This window comes from Corvus brachyrhynchos, unplaced genomic scaffold (assembly GCF_000691975.1).
Source record: "Corvus brachyrhynchos isolate BGI_N302 unplaced genomic scaffold, ASM69197v1 scaffold30, whole genome shotgun sequence".
Lineage (NCBI taxonomy): Eukaryota > Metazoa > Chordata > Aves > Passeriformes > Corvidae > Corvus > Corvus brachyrhynchos.
Window position 1 is genome coordinate 1,284,577 of NW_008235742.1, and position 16,728 is coordinate 1,301,304.

Sequence of the window (16,728 nt, forward strand, 5' to 3'; positions counted from 1 at the left end):
CTTAAAGGAAAAACAGGTTTACATATTGGGTTATGTGAGGAGCAGCAGCCTCGTGCTGGGGGAGCAGGATGGGGGATGCGGGGCTGGGGCTTGCAGCAGGGGCTGAGTATGTGAGAGCCAAGCGGGGCCGAGCCAGGCAGAGACCCCAAGCCACCGTGTGCTGCCTTTGTGCTGCCTCGCTCAGGGCATAGAGTGAAGCTGCAGAAAGCGGGACACAGGGAGGAAAGCACAGGACATGGGCACGGGCATGAGCCTGAGCTGAGCCAGGACCCCTGCAGAAAGCAGATGCTCAGAAATGCTCAAGGTCCAGTGCTGGACAGGTGTCAAAGCCTCTCTGATGGTCTAGAGCTTCACATGGCAGCAGTGCATCCCATATCTCACTGGAAACCAGTCGCTAGCCGTGGCAGCTGCTCTGGCACCACTGCCTGCATGTCCCCCTCTCCCTGGGCAGCAAGCCTGGACCTCACTGCCTGCTGCCACCACCTCTGTGGGTGTGGAGGGTGCAGATCCACCACCCTACCTCCATGCTACTCCCTGCCCCCAGGACTCGCCAGATCTCTGGCAGCCAGATCCATGACCCGGGCGGGAAGCCTGCAGCCTGTGCTGTTCCTGCCACGGCCCCAGGGCACAGCGGGGAGGAGCAGCAGGCCCCAGCTTTGTGACACCCCACAGGCACCCATGGCAGGCCCAGCTGCAGGGTGGCTTCATGCAAAGGTCACCCAGTCCTTGGGAGGGCAGAGAGGAGCAGCCCCACCTGCCCCACACCAGCTCAGCTTTGCCATGCTCTGCCCATCAGCAGGACTTGCTCGGCTCTTCCCTCCTATGCACCAGCTGCATCCCAGTTCCTCTGGTCCCCCGAAGGAGCAGCCGGTTTGGGTGCTGGGAGTCCTCTTGCCTGTGGGGTGGCTGCACAGCCTGGCACAGGGAGCCGGGTGGTGTGGGCTGGTGGGCTACTTGCAGGAAGCTTTCTTGACACCAGATTTTTCTTAATGGAGGACTCTTGAACTTTCAGCTGTACAGCCATTGTCTTGGGATCAGAACTCTCCAGCTGGGCCGGGGCCCTGTCACTCAAAGCCCATCTTCAGGTGTGGGGCAAGAAGGCTGCAGCACGAATGGTCTCCGAGGGTGATTTAGTAGTGTAAGAAAAACAGTTCTGTGTTCCTAATGTGTGCTAAAACTAAAATATAAAATACACCTTGTACAAGCAGGCAGGGGATCGGCGTCGGCTCTGCAGGGTAAGAAGGATGCATCGTGTACACTTCCCTGGGGCTCCAGGGCAGGGAGAGCTCGAAATGTGAGTGATAATGTGTTCAGCCGTCGTCCGCAACCCTTGCGCACTGCAGCCTGTCCTACTCGCTGTCACTCTTGTCCACCAGTACCGCGTCAGTCTCCTCCGTGATCTCCAGCAGTGTGTGCACATCAGGGCTCTCCCCACGCATCAGATCTGAATTTTCTCCCTCCTCTCCACCAACCTCCACCAGCTCTGTGGCTTTCACCTCCACCTCACCCTCTCTTATTTTCTTGACGTGGAAAGTGAAGGGTGGAACTTTGTAGACGGCTGTCTTGGACCTGGCATAGATGGTGTGGTCAGGGGTGAAAGACTTCCTCAGTTTGTCCCGAGAGCTCTTCATCTTCTCTCTCCTTTCGTTAGTCACAATTTTCGTGCCCAGTTTGTTCATCCTCTTCTCCAGGTTGTGGCGGGTCTTCTCCAAGTTGTGGCGGGTCTTCTCCAGGTTTTCCTTGGTCTTTAGCTTAGTCTTTTCCATCTTCTCCTTTGAAAATGCCTTCTTAAAGTCATCCACCCTTTTCATGCCGCTCCTTTTGATGCGTTCTGCCCGTGACTCTTCGATAATCTCCTCAATCTCCACCTCCTCATCCGAGGAGAGCTGGATGTGGTCCTCCTCTGCATGGTCCTCACCCACAGGCACCTCTTCACCCTCACCTTCCTTCTCCAGCTTTTCACCTTCCTTTAGGGACTTGCTGATGCTCAGTTTAGATGGGAGCTTCACTTCATCCTGCAAGACACAGAGCGGAGCCAGTGAGACACACACACACGGGCAGCCCTGGAGCCAGCCCATCCTCCCTCCCACAGTGCCATGGAGACATTGACCTCCACCCGGCTAAACAGACCCAGGTACCTCAGGCCTGGGCTCATCCTCCCTTACTGCAACTGATAAGTCATTGTAAAGAGGATCTGCTTAGGACTCTCTCGTACCAGGACTCAGGCACCAGCTCTGCTCACCCTGGGTTGGCTTCAAACTCATCTGTGACCCCAAAAGTATGGGAAAGGTGCAGCACTGAAACTAGAGCCATTTCACTTCCTCCTCTGCTCCTGTCACAGTCCTGTGCCCTCCAGTTTCATCTTTATCCCAGGACCTGGCCATTGCAGCCCCTCACTCCTGGCCGCAGGATGGTTGTCTTCAGGTCTCCAGCCTGGCCAGGTTCAGCTGTGTCCCCAGGCGCAGTGCAGGGCTGCAGAGGCATGGCCGGAGCTGAGAGTCTGGCCACAGCGGCAGCCTGCACACACTGTCCTGGCCACCCCCAGTCTGCACTCAGACTTTCCCAAGGCCTCAGGATCCAGATGTGGGGCTGGGACATCTCTTGGGATGCAGCAGGCTGCCCTGTTTTTCCTATTTCTCCACTGGGGAATAAGTTAGACAATTTGCCTGAGTCCATATCTGGAGATGGTGGAGACAGTGGCCCCAACTCACCCAGCCTGGTCTGCAAGGCTACACAGCTCTACTTGGGACAGGGCTGGATTCATTCAGCTTCTCCACGAGCCTGAGCCAGCCAAGTTTCTGATCCCAGTGGCAGAGGACAAGCATGTGCCCGTGAGAGGGGCACAGGTCTGGAGTGGGATTGGTTTTCATCTGAGCAGCACATAGCATGCGTCCCTGCTGCAGTGATTCACCTCTCTGTTCCCGGGACAGGCTGGAAATAGCCCATCACTGTACGGAGCGTCACAGCTGCGGGGCTGCAGCCCACGCTCAGAAATTTATTGCCCAAGCAGTTTTAATCTACAGAGCTGGGTGGGAGCTGTCAGAAATCCAGCAGCAGCCAAAGGGCAGTGTGTGGAACGGGCACACAGCATGCGGAGCTGCTGGGCTGAGGTTTGGAGAAGAGCCTGGGCAGCAGGACAGCCAGGTGCCATTCTGAGCCCTGGGGCAGACAGCAGCAGAATGGAGCTAGGACGGGATTCCAGTCCTGCACTGGCAGGGGGAGGAAAAGAGGCAGGCCCTGGTGTACCCCAAGTGCATGGCAAACCCTGGAACACTGGCAGTGATTTGCCTGCCCCTGCCTTGGGGAGGTGCCCTGTGACCCGGGAGGGTGACTTTGCTGAGGCACCTCCTGTGCTCTGCATGTCACAGCAGCTGCCACTGCTCCACTGCAGCCGTGCACGAACGAGCTGCACAGGTGCAAGAGCCAGGACACTGGGGATGGTCATTCCATCGAGCACGAGGAGGGGCGTCCCTGGCGCTGCTGTGGGACAGAACATCCCGGTCCCTGCTCAGCGCCGGAAGGGACGGTGTGTGTGCACACCTGCACCCTCAGTGCTGTCCCACTGCATGCCACTGCCCTGGCTGACCAAGGTCACTGCCACTCTGTGGCTCTGCTCTGAGCCCCTGGACAGAGGCAGGAGGATATGCCCTCCCTGCAGACACGGGTGCTGTGCCTGGCCCTCTGCGCTGTCCCCTGCCCTGTTTTCCCTTGCACCCCTGGAGAAGTGACACAACTGATTGAATACGTGACGCCAGCACAGCTTCACCTGGTGAAATCCAGATGCTCTCAGCTGCTTTCTCATTTTTTTCCCAAGCACAGGTGCTGTTCCTTGGGCCAGCTGAAGTTCTGGAAGCACAAGGGCATGTGGAGAAACCTTTGTGAGCAGTGACAAGCCAGCTTCATGGAGCACTGGGCTCAGTGAGGATGGCACAGGCTACGGTGTCTGTGGTGAAAACACAGAGCCTGCTGGAGCAGAGGTTTCGTTCTGGGTTTTCTTCGGAGCAGAGAGCTGTGCTGGGTGAAGCTCTTCACCCTCCAGATCACAGGTCAGGTCCCAAATACTTTGTGAAGATTAGGGTGAAGTGGCCAACATATGTTTTCTTCATTCGATGAGCCACTTCAGCAGAAAACAATACACACGTTCTCCAGAGGGCCAGGTCAGTCCAGGGCAAACCTACACCATGGGGAAGGCAGGGATCCTGTTCTCCACAACAACACCTGCCAGAGCAATCCCAGAAACTTCCAGGGACCCTGCCCAGCCAGCAGAACATCAGGAACTCCAGCCACTTCCTTCCCTCTGAGTCAACACAATGAGCCAGAACAAAGGCATCCCCCTCTCGCCTGGCACGGCTGTCCCTGGAAATGGGCCATATCCTGCAAACCCTGATCCTATCAGCCCCTTGTGAGCTCCAGAATATGTGTCTGCAGAAAGAAACACCACCTCAAAAACTCCACGTCTGTCACATAAATAACAACCTTTCCTCCTGGTACACCAGTATATCCAGCTCCTGACTGAATTTTCTGATGTGGTGGGATGAGCTGCGCAAGCAATGCTCCCATCCAGCCTCAGCAGCATCCTGCAGCTCTTCCCCCACAGCCATGAAGACATGGCCAGCAGGAGCAACCCCTGTTGGGGTGCCTGCAACTCTCCCTTAATCCTGCACTTCACCTGGAGCACAGCAGCTGCCCGGCTCTGTGATCCCACAGGCTGCATTCAGGCACTTCACCCCCTTCTGCCAGCCCCACTCCATCCCCACAGCCCAACCCCAGCCCAGCAGCGCTCATGGCTCTGCTCTTGCCTCTGTCAGGAGGCACCTCATGGATCAGACCCAAAGGCACTGAGGGAGCACAGCCCTTCCCATACGTGAGGATCCCAGCCTCCCTCTTGGGACTGTTTCCGAGAGCTTTTCTCCAGCTGTGCTTGGGAAACCCTTCACATCCTGCTCCTGGCCTCTCTCTCTCTTCTAAGCATGGTATAATTCCTGCATTTCCCCCCCCACCCCAACTCCTCCTCACTCTGATGCTGATCTGAGCAGTAGATAACCAGCCCACTGGAGGATTTTCAGCAGTGTGCTGTGGAACACTCCCTGGAGTCCAAGCTCACCTGCATTCAGGGAGCATTCCTGTGGGTTCAGGCACAGCACAGCTGGTGCGAGAACATCCACAGCTGTGGCACATCAATGGGGACGAGCACATTCTGCTGAGCATCCCTTGCATGTACCTCCCCCCTGCACCCAGGCATTGCCTGAAAGCCTCCAAGCGTCTCCTCCTCCCTGCCTGGGAGGTTTCTCCAGTGGGGAAGGGGAAGGGGAACTGCCTGGTGTGCACAGGACATGCCTGCAGACACAGGAGTGGAGGATAATGGGACGTGAGTGGAACAATCAAGAACCATCCCAGGTCCACGGGTGGCTGCTGCACAAATCCCTGCTCTGAGCAAGGCACTATGTTCTCTGCACTTCATTTCACTCATGACTCATCCAGTTGAGCCACATTTTTAACACCAGGCATTCTATTTTTACTCGGAAAACACTGATCCTGAAGTGGGCGAGTCCAAAATCCTGTCTTGGCATCCCTGCCTGTTGGGGTGTTCAAAGCCTGGCTCCCAATCAGCAGAGGCAAACCAGTTCTGTCCTCTCAGCTTGGATCCAACTGGCACAAGGACAGCGGGTAAACAACATTTTTCAGAAGGTTTTGGTACCAGCAGCAGCAAACTCTGGCCCTGCTCTGTGTATGGTGCAGAGCTGCACCCAGCAGCAGGACAGGGACGGGGAGCGTGTGCTGTCCCTGCAGCACAGACCTCCTGGGAAGAGCTGTGCTTCAGGAAGCTCTCTGGCACTGGGCCGGTCCATCTGTGGACTTTGTGGGCACCCAGAAGGGCCCCAGTGCCCACAGCCAGCCCCAAAGCCAGCTGGCTGCCAGCTGCTCTGTGTCCTCCTACTTCAAACAATTCCGAGCTGTTGGATCCACAGCAGTCTCTTCCCGGCTCCCCTGAGTGGGCTTTTATCTGACATTGTTTTCGAGTTCCCTGGCAGTGAGTCACCCGCAGCCCACGGCCATGGACACCCGCCTGGTTGCTACAACACACGTAAACACTTCCCCTGGCGTATAAAAGGCCAAGGAGGCACAGAGCTGAGCTGCATTCCCAGTCAGTGTGTAAGAAACAGAGTCCCAGCACTCCCAGCCACTCCAGTCTCCAGTTGGAAGGTTTAATGGAAGGTTCTCACATGCACATGCAAATCACATCTGCAATTCATTTCACTACGTTATTTTTACACAACTGCAACAGCACAAACTGTGAGTTTGGTTGACATTTGCAGCCATAACATGCAGAAAACGACCAGCTCACATTCTCGGGCTCCACTATGACCAAACCAGACAGATCCCAACGCTGGGTGAGCTGGAGCCTGTAGCCCCTCCTGCACCCCAGCCCTTCCTCTGCCCACTCCGGACAGCACAGCCCGGCCCCGGCCTCGGGGAGGCCAGGGGAGGATTAGGAGCTCGGGCAGCAAACAGCCCTCCAGGTCAGATCAAGCTGTGCCAGAGGAGAACAAGTTCTGCTCTCCCGTTGCTATGATAACTGCTCTGCTCTGCCAGGCCTCAGAGGAGACTGTTCTGTGCTGACCTTCCAGCAGTGCCATGGGAAGGAGGATTCAGCTATTCCTGAGTAACAGCAGCACGCCTGAGAAGCACCCTGAGCCTAGCAGGGCTCAGGGGTGTCCGGATACACAGAGGAGGCTGTGCTTTGGAACAGACCTTTCTGCGGAGACTGAAATTACTAGATTTTTTCTTTGCGGGGGGTGTAAATTTTTGATGTTTTTTTTTTTTTTTTTTTTTTTTTTTTTTTTTTTTTTTGCTAGATCACAAAAAAATGGCCTTTTTTTTACATCCTTGAAAAGGAGAAGTTTTCCCTGGCATCTTTGCCCTGAGACCCCAATTCCTGGACTGGGTTCACCCTCACCTGGCTCTCGGAATAGTCCTGTCCACCCAGGCAGCCATTCCCACTGGACAGTGCTGTGCACGCTACTGGGTGACCCCCAACGGGCAGCGGAGCTCAGGGCATTTTGTCCAGTAGCTACACAATGAGAGGAAGGCAATAGGCCACTGTGGCCTCTGTGGCCTAAATGTTATATGATCAGCAGTTGAAGTCACCACTCCAGCCTGTGCAGGGCCTGACTCCAAGCAAGCAGCACCAGGGGCTGCAGCCAGACAGAAATGGGAGATGCTGCAGGGGCTGCCCGAGGCACTGGAAATTTATGTCACAGCTTGTGCTCTCTGCCTGTTTTACCTGTTTAAAACAACAACTTCAAACTATTTCACAATCACAAACTAATGCTCACAAGAAGCCTGAGGAGGTGGGTGTTCCAGGGCTGTGTTTCAGAGGGAGAAACAGCAGCTCGGAGAACAGGTGGGATTTGCCCAGTCACAGCAAACTCCAGCTGAGCCAACTGCCCCTGGCCACTTGGCGCCCTTCATGCAAGCCACACAGCAGCTTCTCCCTCCCAGATCGCCTGAGGGAAGATCCAGGCTCCTCACACCCACGCTCATGCAGAAAGCGCATTAGTCAGCAGCAGGATCAGCCTCGCAGGTCTGAGAGCTTGAGGCAGCCCCAAGCAGGCAAGAAGCAAAGGCTCGGAATCAGCAGCTCCCAGAGCTTCAGAAGAGGTTCAGAGTGATCTTCAGGGGGTGCCGCTGATGAGGCCCTAAAGTGCTGCCTCCTCGTGTGTCTTCTGCTGCCCTGGGCCTGTCTCCACGGGGTGGGCTCACAGGGCAGTCCCTGGCGAAGGCTCAAGGCACACGCGCGGGATCTTCTCGGGCTAAGATGAGGAAAACTGCGTTTCAATGGCCGGGGAAAGGAAGCACAATGGAAACACTTACCTGTTCCTGATGGGAATCTGTTTGGGAACATGCCAACAGTGATCTGGGTTAGCACGAGAACAGGCAGAGGGAAAAGGCACAGGGGTACGTTTTAGTAAAGGGAGAAGCCAGGAAGCAGAATTTGACAGAAAAGAGTCAGCAAAGATCTATGGATGGAAGAGTGTCCGTCTCTGATTCAGAAGGTCCCAGGAGATGCAGGATCCCTTCTGTGGGTTCAGGCACATTCACACTGCCACTGCCACAGGGCCAGACTCTGCTCCCGGTCACAGGGATTCAGTGTTGCCTGTTGGGGATGTGTCTCCCTTTGCTGTGGTGTAGCTCAGAGTTTGCTTGTAAGTGTAAGATCATGAAAAAAAGGGTGTTGATTTTAAACCCCTGTGTTGATTAATTCAAGTGCAGAGGCTGCAGAGACTGAAACAGCCGGGTGCAACTCCAGAACTCTATCTGCTGGTTTTGTCACGTACTGACCTTACCCTAAACCAGCACCGGATAATTCCCAGCAGCTCCCAGATCTCTGCACCCAGTGACACAGCAAAGTCAGGCATGGCCTTGACACCGGGTTCCAAGGGTTGGACAAAGTTTGTCTCCAATAGTGCCAAGAGGTTCATGAAAAGAGAAGCCTCAAGCCTTAGAAACGAGACTTTTGAGTCCTGCATGTAAGAAGTCACCAAGGAATATTGCTGAGAGAAAAAGATCTAAAATATGAGGGGAGAAAGCAAATCAGGTTGGGATTAGGTAAATGTTGCAGGGATAAGTAGTTCATCCTCAAGTAGCATCTCCCTGACTAGCAGAGTCCTCCCACCCTCTGTAATTCTGGGTGTTGTGCAATCTGCCTGGCATTTCTTTCTATCAGGCACATCCAGTTACCCTGTGTTCTGAAAGCTGTGTCTGAAAAGCTGCATCTGCTTCATCAGCTGTGAAAAACAGCAGCCTGGTACAGGGTGCAAAGGAAGGGAGGGAGGGTGGGGAGAGGAGGAGGCTGTGCTTGGAAAAATGCTTTTGCCTATAGTGAGTCAGAAGAGAGGCAGGGCTGTAGGAAACAGAGAAGTAAATAGACTGAGAATGGAAAGGCGCTTTCTTCCCCTCTGACATCATTAAAAAGTTTTGATGCCATTATCAGTCTGTTTGTACCACTGGCTTTGCTCTCAGATCTACTCCTCCCGGATAAATCTGTCTGAGCTGATTGATGACTCTGGAGCTGCTCCTGAACAGCAAAGCAGCAAAGACAGGGTTTGTATTACAGATGATTTGCAGACACTGACATTTGCATTCTCACATAAAGCTGGAGACTAAACATCCTGAGACTTTTTATTCTAAATATTTGATTTTCCTTTACCGATACTGCACATTTTGTTTCTGTTCTTTGTCTACCTCGCAGCTGGACAGTGGACCCACAATTCTTCAGGTGCCCTGTAAGTTGTAGGAGATCTAACAAGAATCAAGAGGACAATCCCAAATGGGATAAAAGAGGGCTAAGCCTGTTGCTGAATACTTTATGAGTCATTGCTGTGCCTTCTGGGCTGTGCACATGAGAGGCCTGAGGGAGGAATATGTGATCAGGAGGGATATTACCCTGGGTTTATTTTCATGAGCCACTATTCATCCAATCTAACCCCATCCCTACGGCTGGGCAGCCTCTGGCCCTTTGCTCTGAGACAATTTACAGCTGCACAGCTCAGTCTGTAACTATACTGGTGAAAGGATTTCAGCAAAGCAAACAGTTCTGGCACCAACTGCTTATAAATAATAGCTGAGTAATGAAATATTAATGCAGTTGATACTAGATTGCAACAGAGAAATCCATGCTTCAGAGTTGTATATGGGTAGACTGGTAATCTGCACTAAGAAAAATCCTGGAAGCCAGAGCTATTAACATCCTGACTTTTTCTTAAGGCTCAGTCTCCTCTGAATTATTATCTTGAGGCTCTTATAATTCCATAATATGCAGAGAATATGCAAGATTTTTGTACATTGGGATGTTCATGTGGTGCCCCTGCAATGGAGGCAGCACTCACAGGAGCTGCTTCAGACTGGATTTGCAGTGAAAGTGAAACGAGCTTTTTATTTTAAAGTAATAACAGAAAATAAATACAGGGGCTGCTGCAATGCAAATGCCTGCAGTGACCCACTGGGAAGAGGGCTGGATGTTCCAGCACAGAGAGCTCTCAGCCACATGGAGCCAGCTGGTCTTGCAGGAAAAGCACCCTGTGGGTACCTGGTGCCCGTGCCTATCCCAGTGCTGTCACCCAAATTGCTTTGGAAATTCCTATTTCCTTTTTAATGCTGGTAGCTGGGCAAGCTCCACTGAACTGCAGGCACATCACCCACCAGGCTGTCCCTCAGGCCTGGGGATCTTGCTGGGTCTTGTCAATGCTCCACAGCCACCACACTCATCATGGTTTTGTTTCTGAATGATTAATTTGAAACAAAACCATAGCTCAGGGTAGATGCCATTCTGTTTGGGCAGTGACGAAAGGCTGCAGCCCTGGGGCAGTGGGTTTGTATGCCCTGGGCTCCCTGCCCTGGGCTCCCTGCGCTTCTCCTCAGCCCCCTGAGCTCTTTTCTTTATGTCCTTTTCCATACTCTCTTTTAAGGAGCACAGACCCAAAACCGAGGCAGTTCAGGTCTGGCCTCTAAATCTGTCACATTAATGTGTGGGCTTGAAATCTCCCCCTCCTTCTCATGATGTACAGTCTCGCTGCTCCCATCCGTATAAGGCCCATGCAAGCACAAAGCCAGGCTGGGCTATTTATATTTCCTTGCCCAGCCCTATCCACCCAACACTGCATGGCTGGGATCCAGGTCCCACCCTGCTCTCCCAACTGCACAGCCCTTCCCACGGAAACTCACATCTCACACAGCTCAGAGCGGCCACCAAGGCCCCCTGAAGAGCAGATGAGCCCCACTGGAGCCTCTGAAAAGGACAGCGTGGGGAGTGCTCACTCACACCCCTCGGGCAAAGGCTGCTCTTCCCAAGAAAAACACTGCACATCCCGAGCCAGAGTTCCCGGAGCTCGGCGCCCACACGAGCCTCAAAATAAAGGACCGGCACACTTTAGAAATTCAATACTCAGTGTGCGTGCCGAGTGCTGCAAGGGTTTGTCCGGTTGTAAGAAAATCAGCCTTTGACATTTGCAGGAATAAGTTTAATTGTCAAAAATTGTTTGGAGGAAAATGCCAAGCTTACATAAACTGCCACGTGCCACTCTCCAGCTGAACACGGCACAAAGTCTGGTTTCAGAGCAGTAGCTGCTTGCACAGGACATCCATTATTTACCCGTGAACTGCAGTAACCAGCCCCAGATTCAGGATCCTAAAACCAGGAGATTTGGGATGAAGTCACTTTAGTTTATTTTTATTAGCAACTAATCTCACCGAATTTTTTGGTGTCCTGATTTCTCTGAAAGACAGGAGCCCGGGACAGAGGCACAAAGGAAACTCTGAGCTCTGTTCCCAGGGGCTGCTGAGCAGTGCAGGCACTCACTGATGTCAGACTTTTTAGGAAGGTAAGTTCTGCCCTGAACATCTGCGTACACAGTAGCCTGTCAAAGCTGTCACCTCTGCTTTGGCTCGGCAAGTTTTCAAAAGAGAAAGATGGGGCAATTTGGAGGGGTATGGTTGTTTTTGAGTTTTATTCTAAAGAATTGATCTAATTCCCTACATTAAGTCTATAAAAAAACTCTTAACTTGGTAGAAATCAGACTAGCAAAATTAGCTCAAAGAGAGTAAGCAAGTGAGAAAACGTGAGCATGGACGGGACTGAGAGTGACGCCTGTAAATGTCCTGCTCCACACCTCCCCTTAGCCAGGATGTGGGAGTGATATCCAGCCCTGCACTTTCTCCCCCACATTTTGAAACTACCCCAGCAGATGTGCTCAGGATCATCCCACAGGTCAGGCTTACCCTGAATAAAATTTGGTTCTCATCTTCTCCTAATCCACAGCGAGCAAAATGCATTCTCACAGGCAGCCTGACTTCCCCTCCAAGATGCAAAAGGTCTTATTTGCACTCCTGAAATAATCCCTCCACAATGGCTGAAGCCTCAGGACTGGATACTGAGAGAATAATCAAACATCAAGAACCAGCAAAGAGCTCATTTATCTTTACCTCCTTTATTTCTTCCAACTGCAGAACTGTGCAGTAGTGAATCCTACGGAGCACGACTCCTGCTCCGCTCAGCTCTCTCACCCAGAAACAGCCACCGCTGGGATTATGGAATATTTTACGTCTCTTAGGATGAGTTTTTCTCTTGTTCTCCAAAAGAAAAGACTAATAAATCTTTGGACTTTTTTGCCACAGCAACTGAAACCACATAGGAGTCACTCCCAGCTTGGCAAAGCAGCTTTCCCTGAGTCAGAGAGGAGCAATAATGTGCTCAGCACTGCAGAATTAATTACATGACCAGTAATGTACCCAACAGACCCTTTGGTAGGTGGGGGGTCTGGGAAGTGAGATATTGAATTAGATAAGAGTTATTTTGTAATTATTTGGTTTTAACTGTAGACACTTTTAGGAAAGCACAGTGAATTCCTCAGTTAACCCCCAGGGTGGACCCCAGCACTCCATGTTTTCCTGCTGGGGCCGGGTCTGCTCTGGCTCCCATGGAAATGCCAGGATGTCCATGAGGGCACAAACGGCTCAATTTCACATGGCACAAACCTGGAGAATTCCTTACTTGTGCTCTGTGACATTCAAATCACACTAAATTCCATGCTGGGAAAGTATTCCAAATCCCAAATTATTTCTTCCCCTAATATCTCCATGATTCCCCAAGTCCCTGGCACTGTCCCTGGCCAAACAACTCTTTCAAGGCTTCTCTGTCCTCACCACAGCAGCAAGGGCAGGCCTCAAGCCTTTAGAAGCAGGATTGCTTTTTCATATTCAAAAAGAAACTCTGCTCAGTATCAATAAGCCACAGTAAACCAATACAAACTGCTCGTGAAACACTAACCTGCAGATGTTTGGGATGCTTCCCAAGGACCTTGAACCTTGCCAACTTCCTACCTATTTCCGTAACTGACATGGAATGTTATGTTTAAACAATTCCCTTCACTCCTCTCATTTTGCAGTGGTTGTTGCTTCTATTTTATTTTTCCAGGGATAAATTGATACAAAGAGCTTGTAATAAATCCATACACATATATCTGTCTATAACTGGTTGTGTTTCCTGTATGACCTGAACAGGCTCAAGTATGTCAGCCTTTCAGCCGTGATAAAACAACAAATGCTCAAGCTCTGAACCAAGGAGTCCCACAGGCCCTGTACATGTCAGACCCCTGAGCCTGTCACGAGCCACTCTCCCTCAGACCTCACAGTAAGGACCATTCTCCCTTTCATTCTGCTTTTCTTCTCTCTCTTCCCATGATCAGCACTCGAAGCTTCTCCATTTGTCCCTAGCGCTGGCTATTATTAACCCAGAGGCTTCCAATTGTAGCATTAACTGTTTCGCTCACTTTTCTCCCGTGGCCCAATAGAAGAGTTTGCTCTGATGCGGAAAACGAACTCCAGGCAGGAAACCTGACAGAACCATGTTCCTCTCTCTCCCCTTGTTTAATGATAAGTGAAAACTCCAACACTTAGTGCAGGGGGTGAACATCAAGCAAATCAAAGCTGTTATTGAGACCAAACAACAAGAATGTTCAAGGCTTGCAGGATGCGGAAGAAAGAAGGTGGGAATTGTACAAGCCCTCAGCAAATGCTGCCCCGAGCAGGTCAGGGGGCTGGGCTGGATTTTCTCTGACAGCTCTATCTGCCCTGGCTGGACAGATTAACCCTGAGGCTGGGGTTACTATCACTTGTTACCAGATGCATATCACAAATCTGAAATATTATCGGTCTCCACGTAGCCATACACATGGTGTCTCTTGGTAGAAGAGACATTGGCAGACAGATTTACAACACCCCCTTCCAGATCCCAGAGCACTCTTGCTCTTTGTTGAGCTAACCAGTAAAATCAGGTTATTTTGATACTTCTGGTCCATTGCAGTGAGTTCTTAGGGCCTCGTTCCCGATCTGCCTTAAAATTCCTGTTAAATGGGACAACTCTGTCAAACTTTATCTTAGGCCACAGAGAAAATGTTAAACCACAAATGAGAGTGACGAGGGACCCGCCTCAGTTTGAACTGCCAGACAATCTGGGGAGTTTGGGAGAGGGCTGGACCGAACATGCAGCGTGACAGGACCCTTCGCAAAGAAAACACCCACTAACAGGATGTAAACATAGTGAAACAGTTCCTTACCTGATAGATCATGACTTTGAAGTTCCTGCGTTTCAGGAGCTCCGCTTCGTTGGCCTCCAGCTTCTTGATCTGCCCGGCTTGCTTCTCCAGGTTCTGCCGCACTGTTTTCACGTTGACGCTCACCTTGCGCACCTTCTCCAGCATTTTGTTGACAGTGTTGCTGGTGGTGGTGTGTGCCTTGGTCAGCTTGGTCAGCTCTCCCTGGATGCTGGTCACTGCGCTGTCCATCTCTTGCTGTCTCTCCTCCAGCTGTGTTTGGGTCAGCTGGATCTGATCCACTGCTCCGATGATCTTGTCCAGAAGGGTCAGCACCATCACACCGTTGATCTGGTCTGATTTGATGGGCTCCTCAGGCACTTGCTCCTCCGAGGTCTCAGAAACAGTGGGTGGCTCGATGATTTGCAAGGTGGTGTCCTCCATGGTCGCTTGGGAGTCCTGGCTCACGGAGCCCGGAGAAGCTGTCACTGCAGGGAGAGAGCAGGGAAAACTGAGCCCGAGCCTCAGCTAACTCTGCGCTGGGAGACACGCCAGGAATGGAGAGCGCAGTGAGTGAGAGTCTGTGCTGAAATTCAAATGGCACAGCTCCGCACAGCCGTCCAGTGGAACTGCCCTGCAAAATTTTCCAGGCTTGCAGGTCATTGGCTGACTCCACCTCAGCTATAGAAAAGGAGCCACTGCCAAATGCCTGCTGACCCACCCTTTTTGAAATGATTAAAATAGTTGGAGGGGAGGCGATGGCTCTGCATGCAAACACAAGCACGGCTCAGCCAGGAATGCAAAGCTCGGGAACTGCAGCCGCCCCTTCTTTACCCTCAGTCTAAAGGCACTGTAAGTAACGGGAGGAAAAAACAAAATCCTTTAGTAAACGGCTCGGGAAGCTGCTGGGAAGAGAGTGGGAAGCAAGCAGCCCCATCTGGGCACAGCTGTGTGCATTGAAGGCTGGTTTAAACAACAGCACATGCTGAAGTTCAGCTGGAAGTTCAGACACTTGCCAATACTTAGGTTTGGGGGTTTTTTCCAAGGACTATGAGAACCTGATTTTCAATATTTTAAAGACATGCTACAATTTGAATTCAGTAGTTACAGCATGAAAACGTCTGTATCTTAAGAATGCCCCCTCCCATGTATGTGAATGTACAACAGGCACACACAGTACATGCAGGGTGCAACACGTCTCCACACAGATTTAGCTCCGAAAAGGATAATTCACTCCTGAAGTGAGGCTGCTGGGCACTCCCTCTAAAGGAGCTCTCCCAGCTCCACAATCCTTGAGCCTTCTACAGATCCAGTCACCAGACTTTCAATGCAGGACACGCTGCAGTGTACACTGCACAAAACTGTGCTTTGTAAACAAAGCCCAAGTACAGTGGGTTACTCGTGGATTTAGTGGTAAAACCTCTAAATGATTCAAAACAGGGAGACACATGGGAGGCACCACCACAGACTTTCCAACAACCCAGCTGGAACATGCCAGGAATGTGGGGAAGGAAAATTCAGATCTTGGGAGTGACCCTGGGCCAGACCTGGGCCAGACCCTTCACTTCTGGGGTGGGCTCAGCCACAGGGAACCAAGCTCCCATGCACAGGAGCGGCCACTTGGGAAGGCTGTGGACACACTGGGAAGGTGGCAGCTTCTCTCATTCTAAAGCTTTGACAACAGTTATTCATCCTCAGCACCTCCTGCCTCCTGCCAGGCCAAGTCTGCTCTCGGCCTTTGCCACTGGCTGGCAAATACCAGGAAAGCCCGAGAGCCCTGGGCTCCTCCCAGCTCAGCTGCCTCAGGGCAGACGGGGAGAAATGTTCCGTCCCAACCACACACTGGGGAACCCGGCTGTCCCACAGATGCAGAGGGACATTGTTCATTCACAATGCCCACAGCAGTCAGCACTTTCCCTGCTGCGTCCCTGCCCCGTGACCGCTCGCTCTCCCCACTGACCTGGGCCTGGTGGCTCTGGGATCAGAGGATTGTACTCTGTGCCCCCACAACAGCCATTATGTCACAGAGTGAAAACAGGCTGCTTTCTGTACACTGCTCTTTCCTGGAGGGACCTTTTTCCAGAGCATTCATTTCCCGTGTTTGCTGCTGATCAGAGTTCCATGAAAAAACCCCTCACTATAGGCAGCCAGCCCAAGGCCCCAGAGCTGTTTGTCCCTGGGGACACCTGCTCCAGGGTGGGCTTCCACAGATACATGTGTGGGGATTCAGGTACGGGACAGGATGCACATGGAGCAGAGCTCCTTGTAGGCCTGTCATCCATTCCATGTGTGACTGCAATGCATCTCTTTGCCTTTGGATCTCCATCTGGGAATAATAATAAAAAACTCTGCCTGAGTAGGTCAGTCTGGATAGACCCAGATAAACCAACAGGACAGGGATTTACATCTGTGCCTGGGGCTCAGCGAGATGAAGATTCCCATTCGGTGCCTCTGTGCCCACAGCAATTGCCCCGGGCTGGAATGCCAGGAATCATTTTCTGTGTTTGGATTAACTCCAGTTCAGCCCCTTTTCTGCTGCAGAGACGCACCCGGAGCAGCCAACGGGCGGGAATTTGCAGCCTCCCCTCTGGAGACTCAGTCTGGAGTCGATCTCTCCCAGTGGGAGCAGCGGCTGGGG

General features: G+C 52.1%; 1 protein-coding gene across 1 annotated transcript; it reads right to left on the reverse strand.

Annotated features, from left to right (window-relative positions):
* Position 1: 1 nt before the first annotated feature.
* PTRF (polymerase I and transcript release factor) lies at positions 2 to 14,731 on the reverse strand. Its single transcript, XM_008639582.2, has 2 exons — positions 14,115 to 14,731; positions 2 to 2,015 (listed from the first exon to the last, which is right to left on the reverse strand). Exons 1-2 carry the CDS (start codon positions 14,532 to 14,534, stop codon positions 1,350 to 1,352), a joined length of 1,086 nt encoding a protein of 361 aa, XP_008637804.1. The 5' UTR covers positions 14,535 to 14,731; the 3' UTR covers positions 2 to 1,349.
* Positions 14,732 to 16,728: the final 1,997 nt, after the last annotated feature.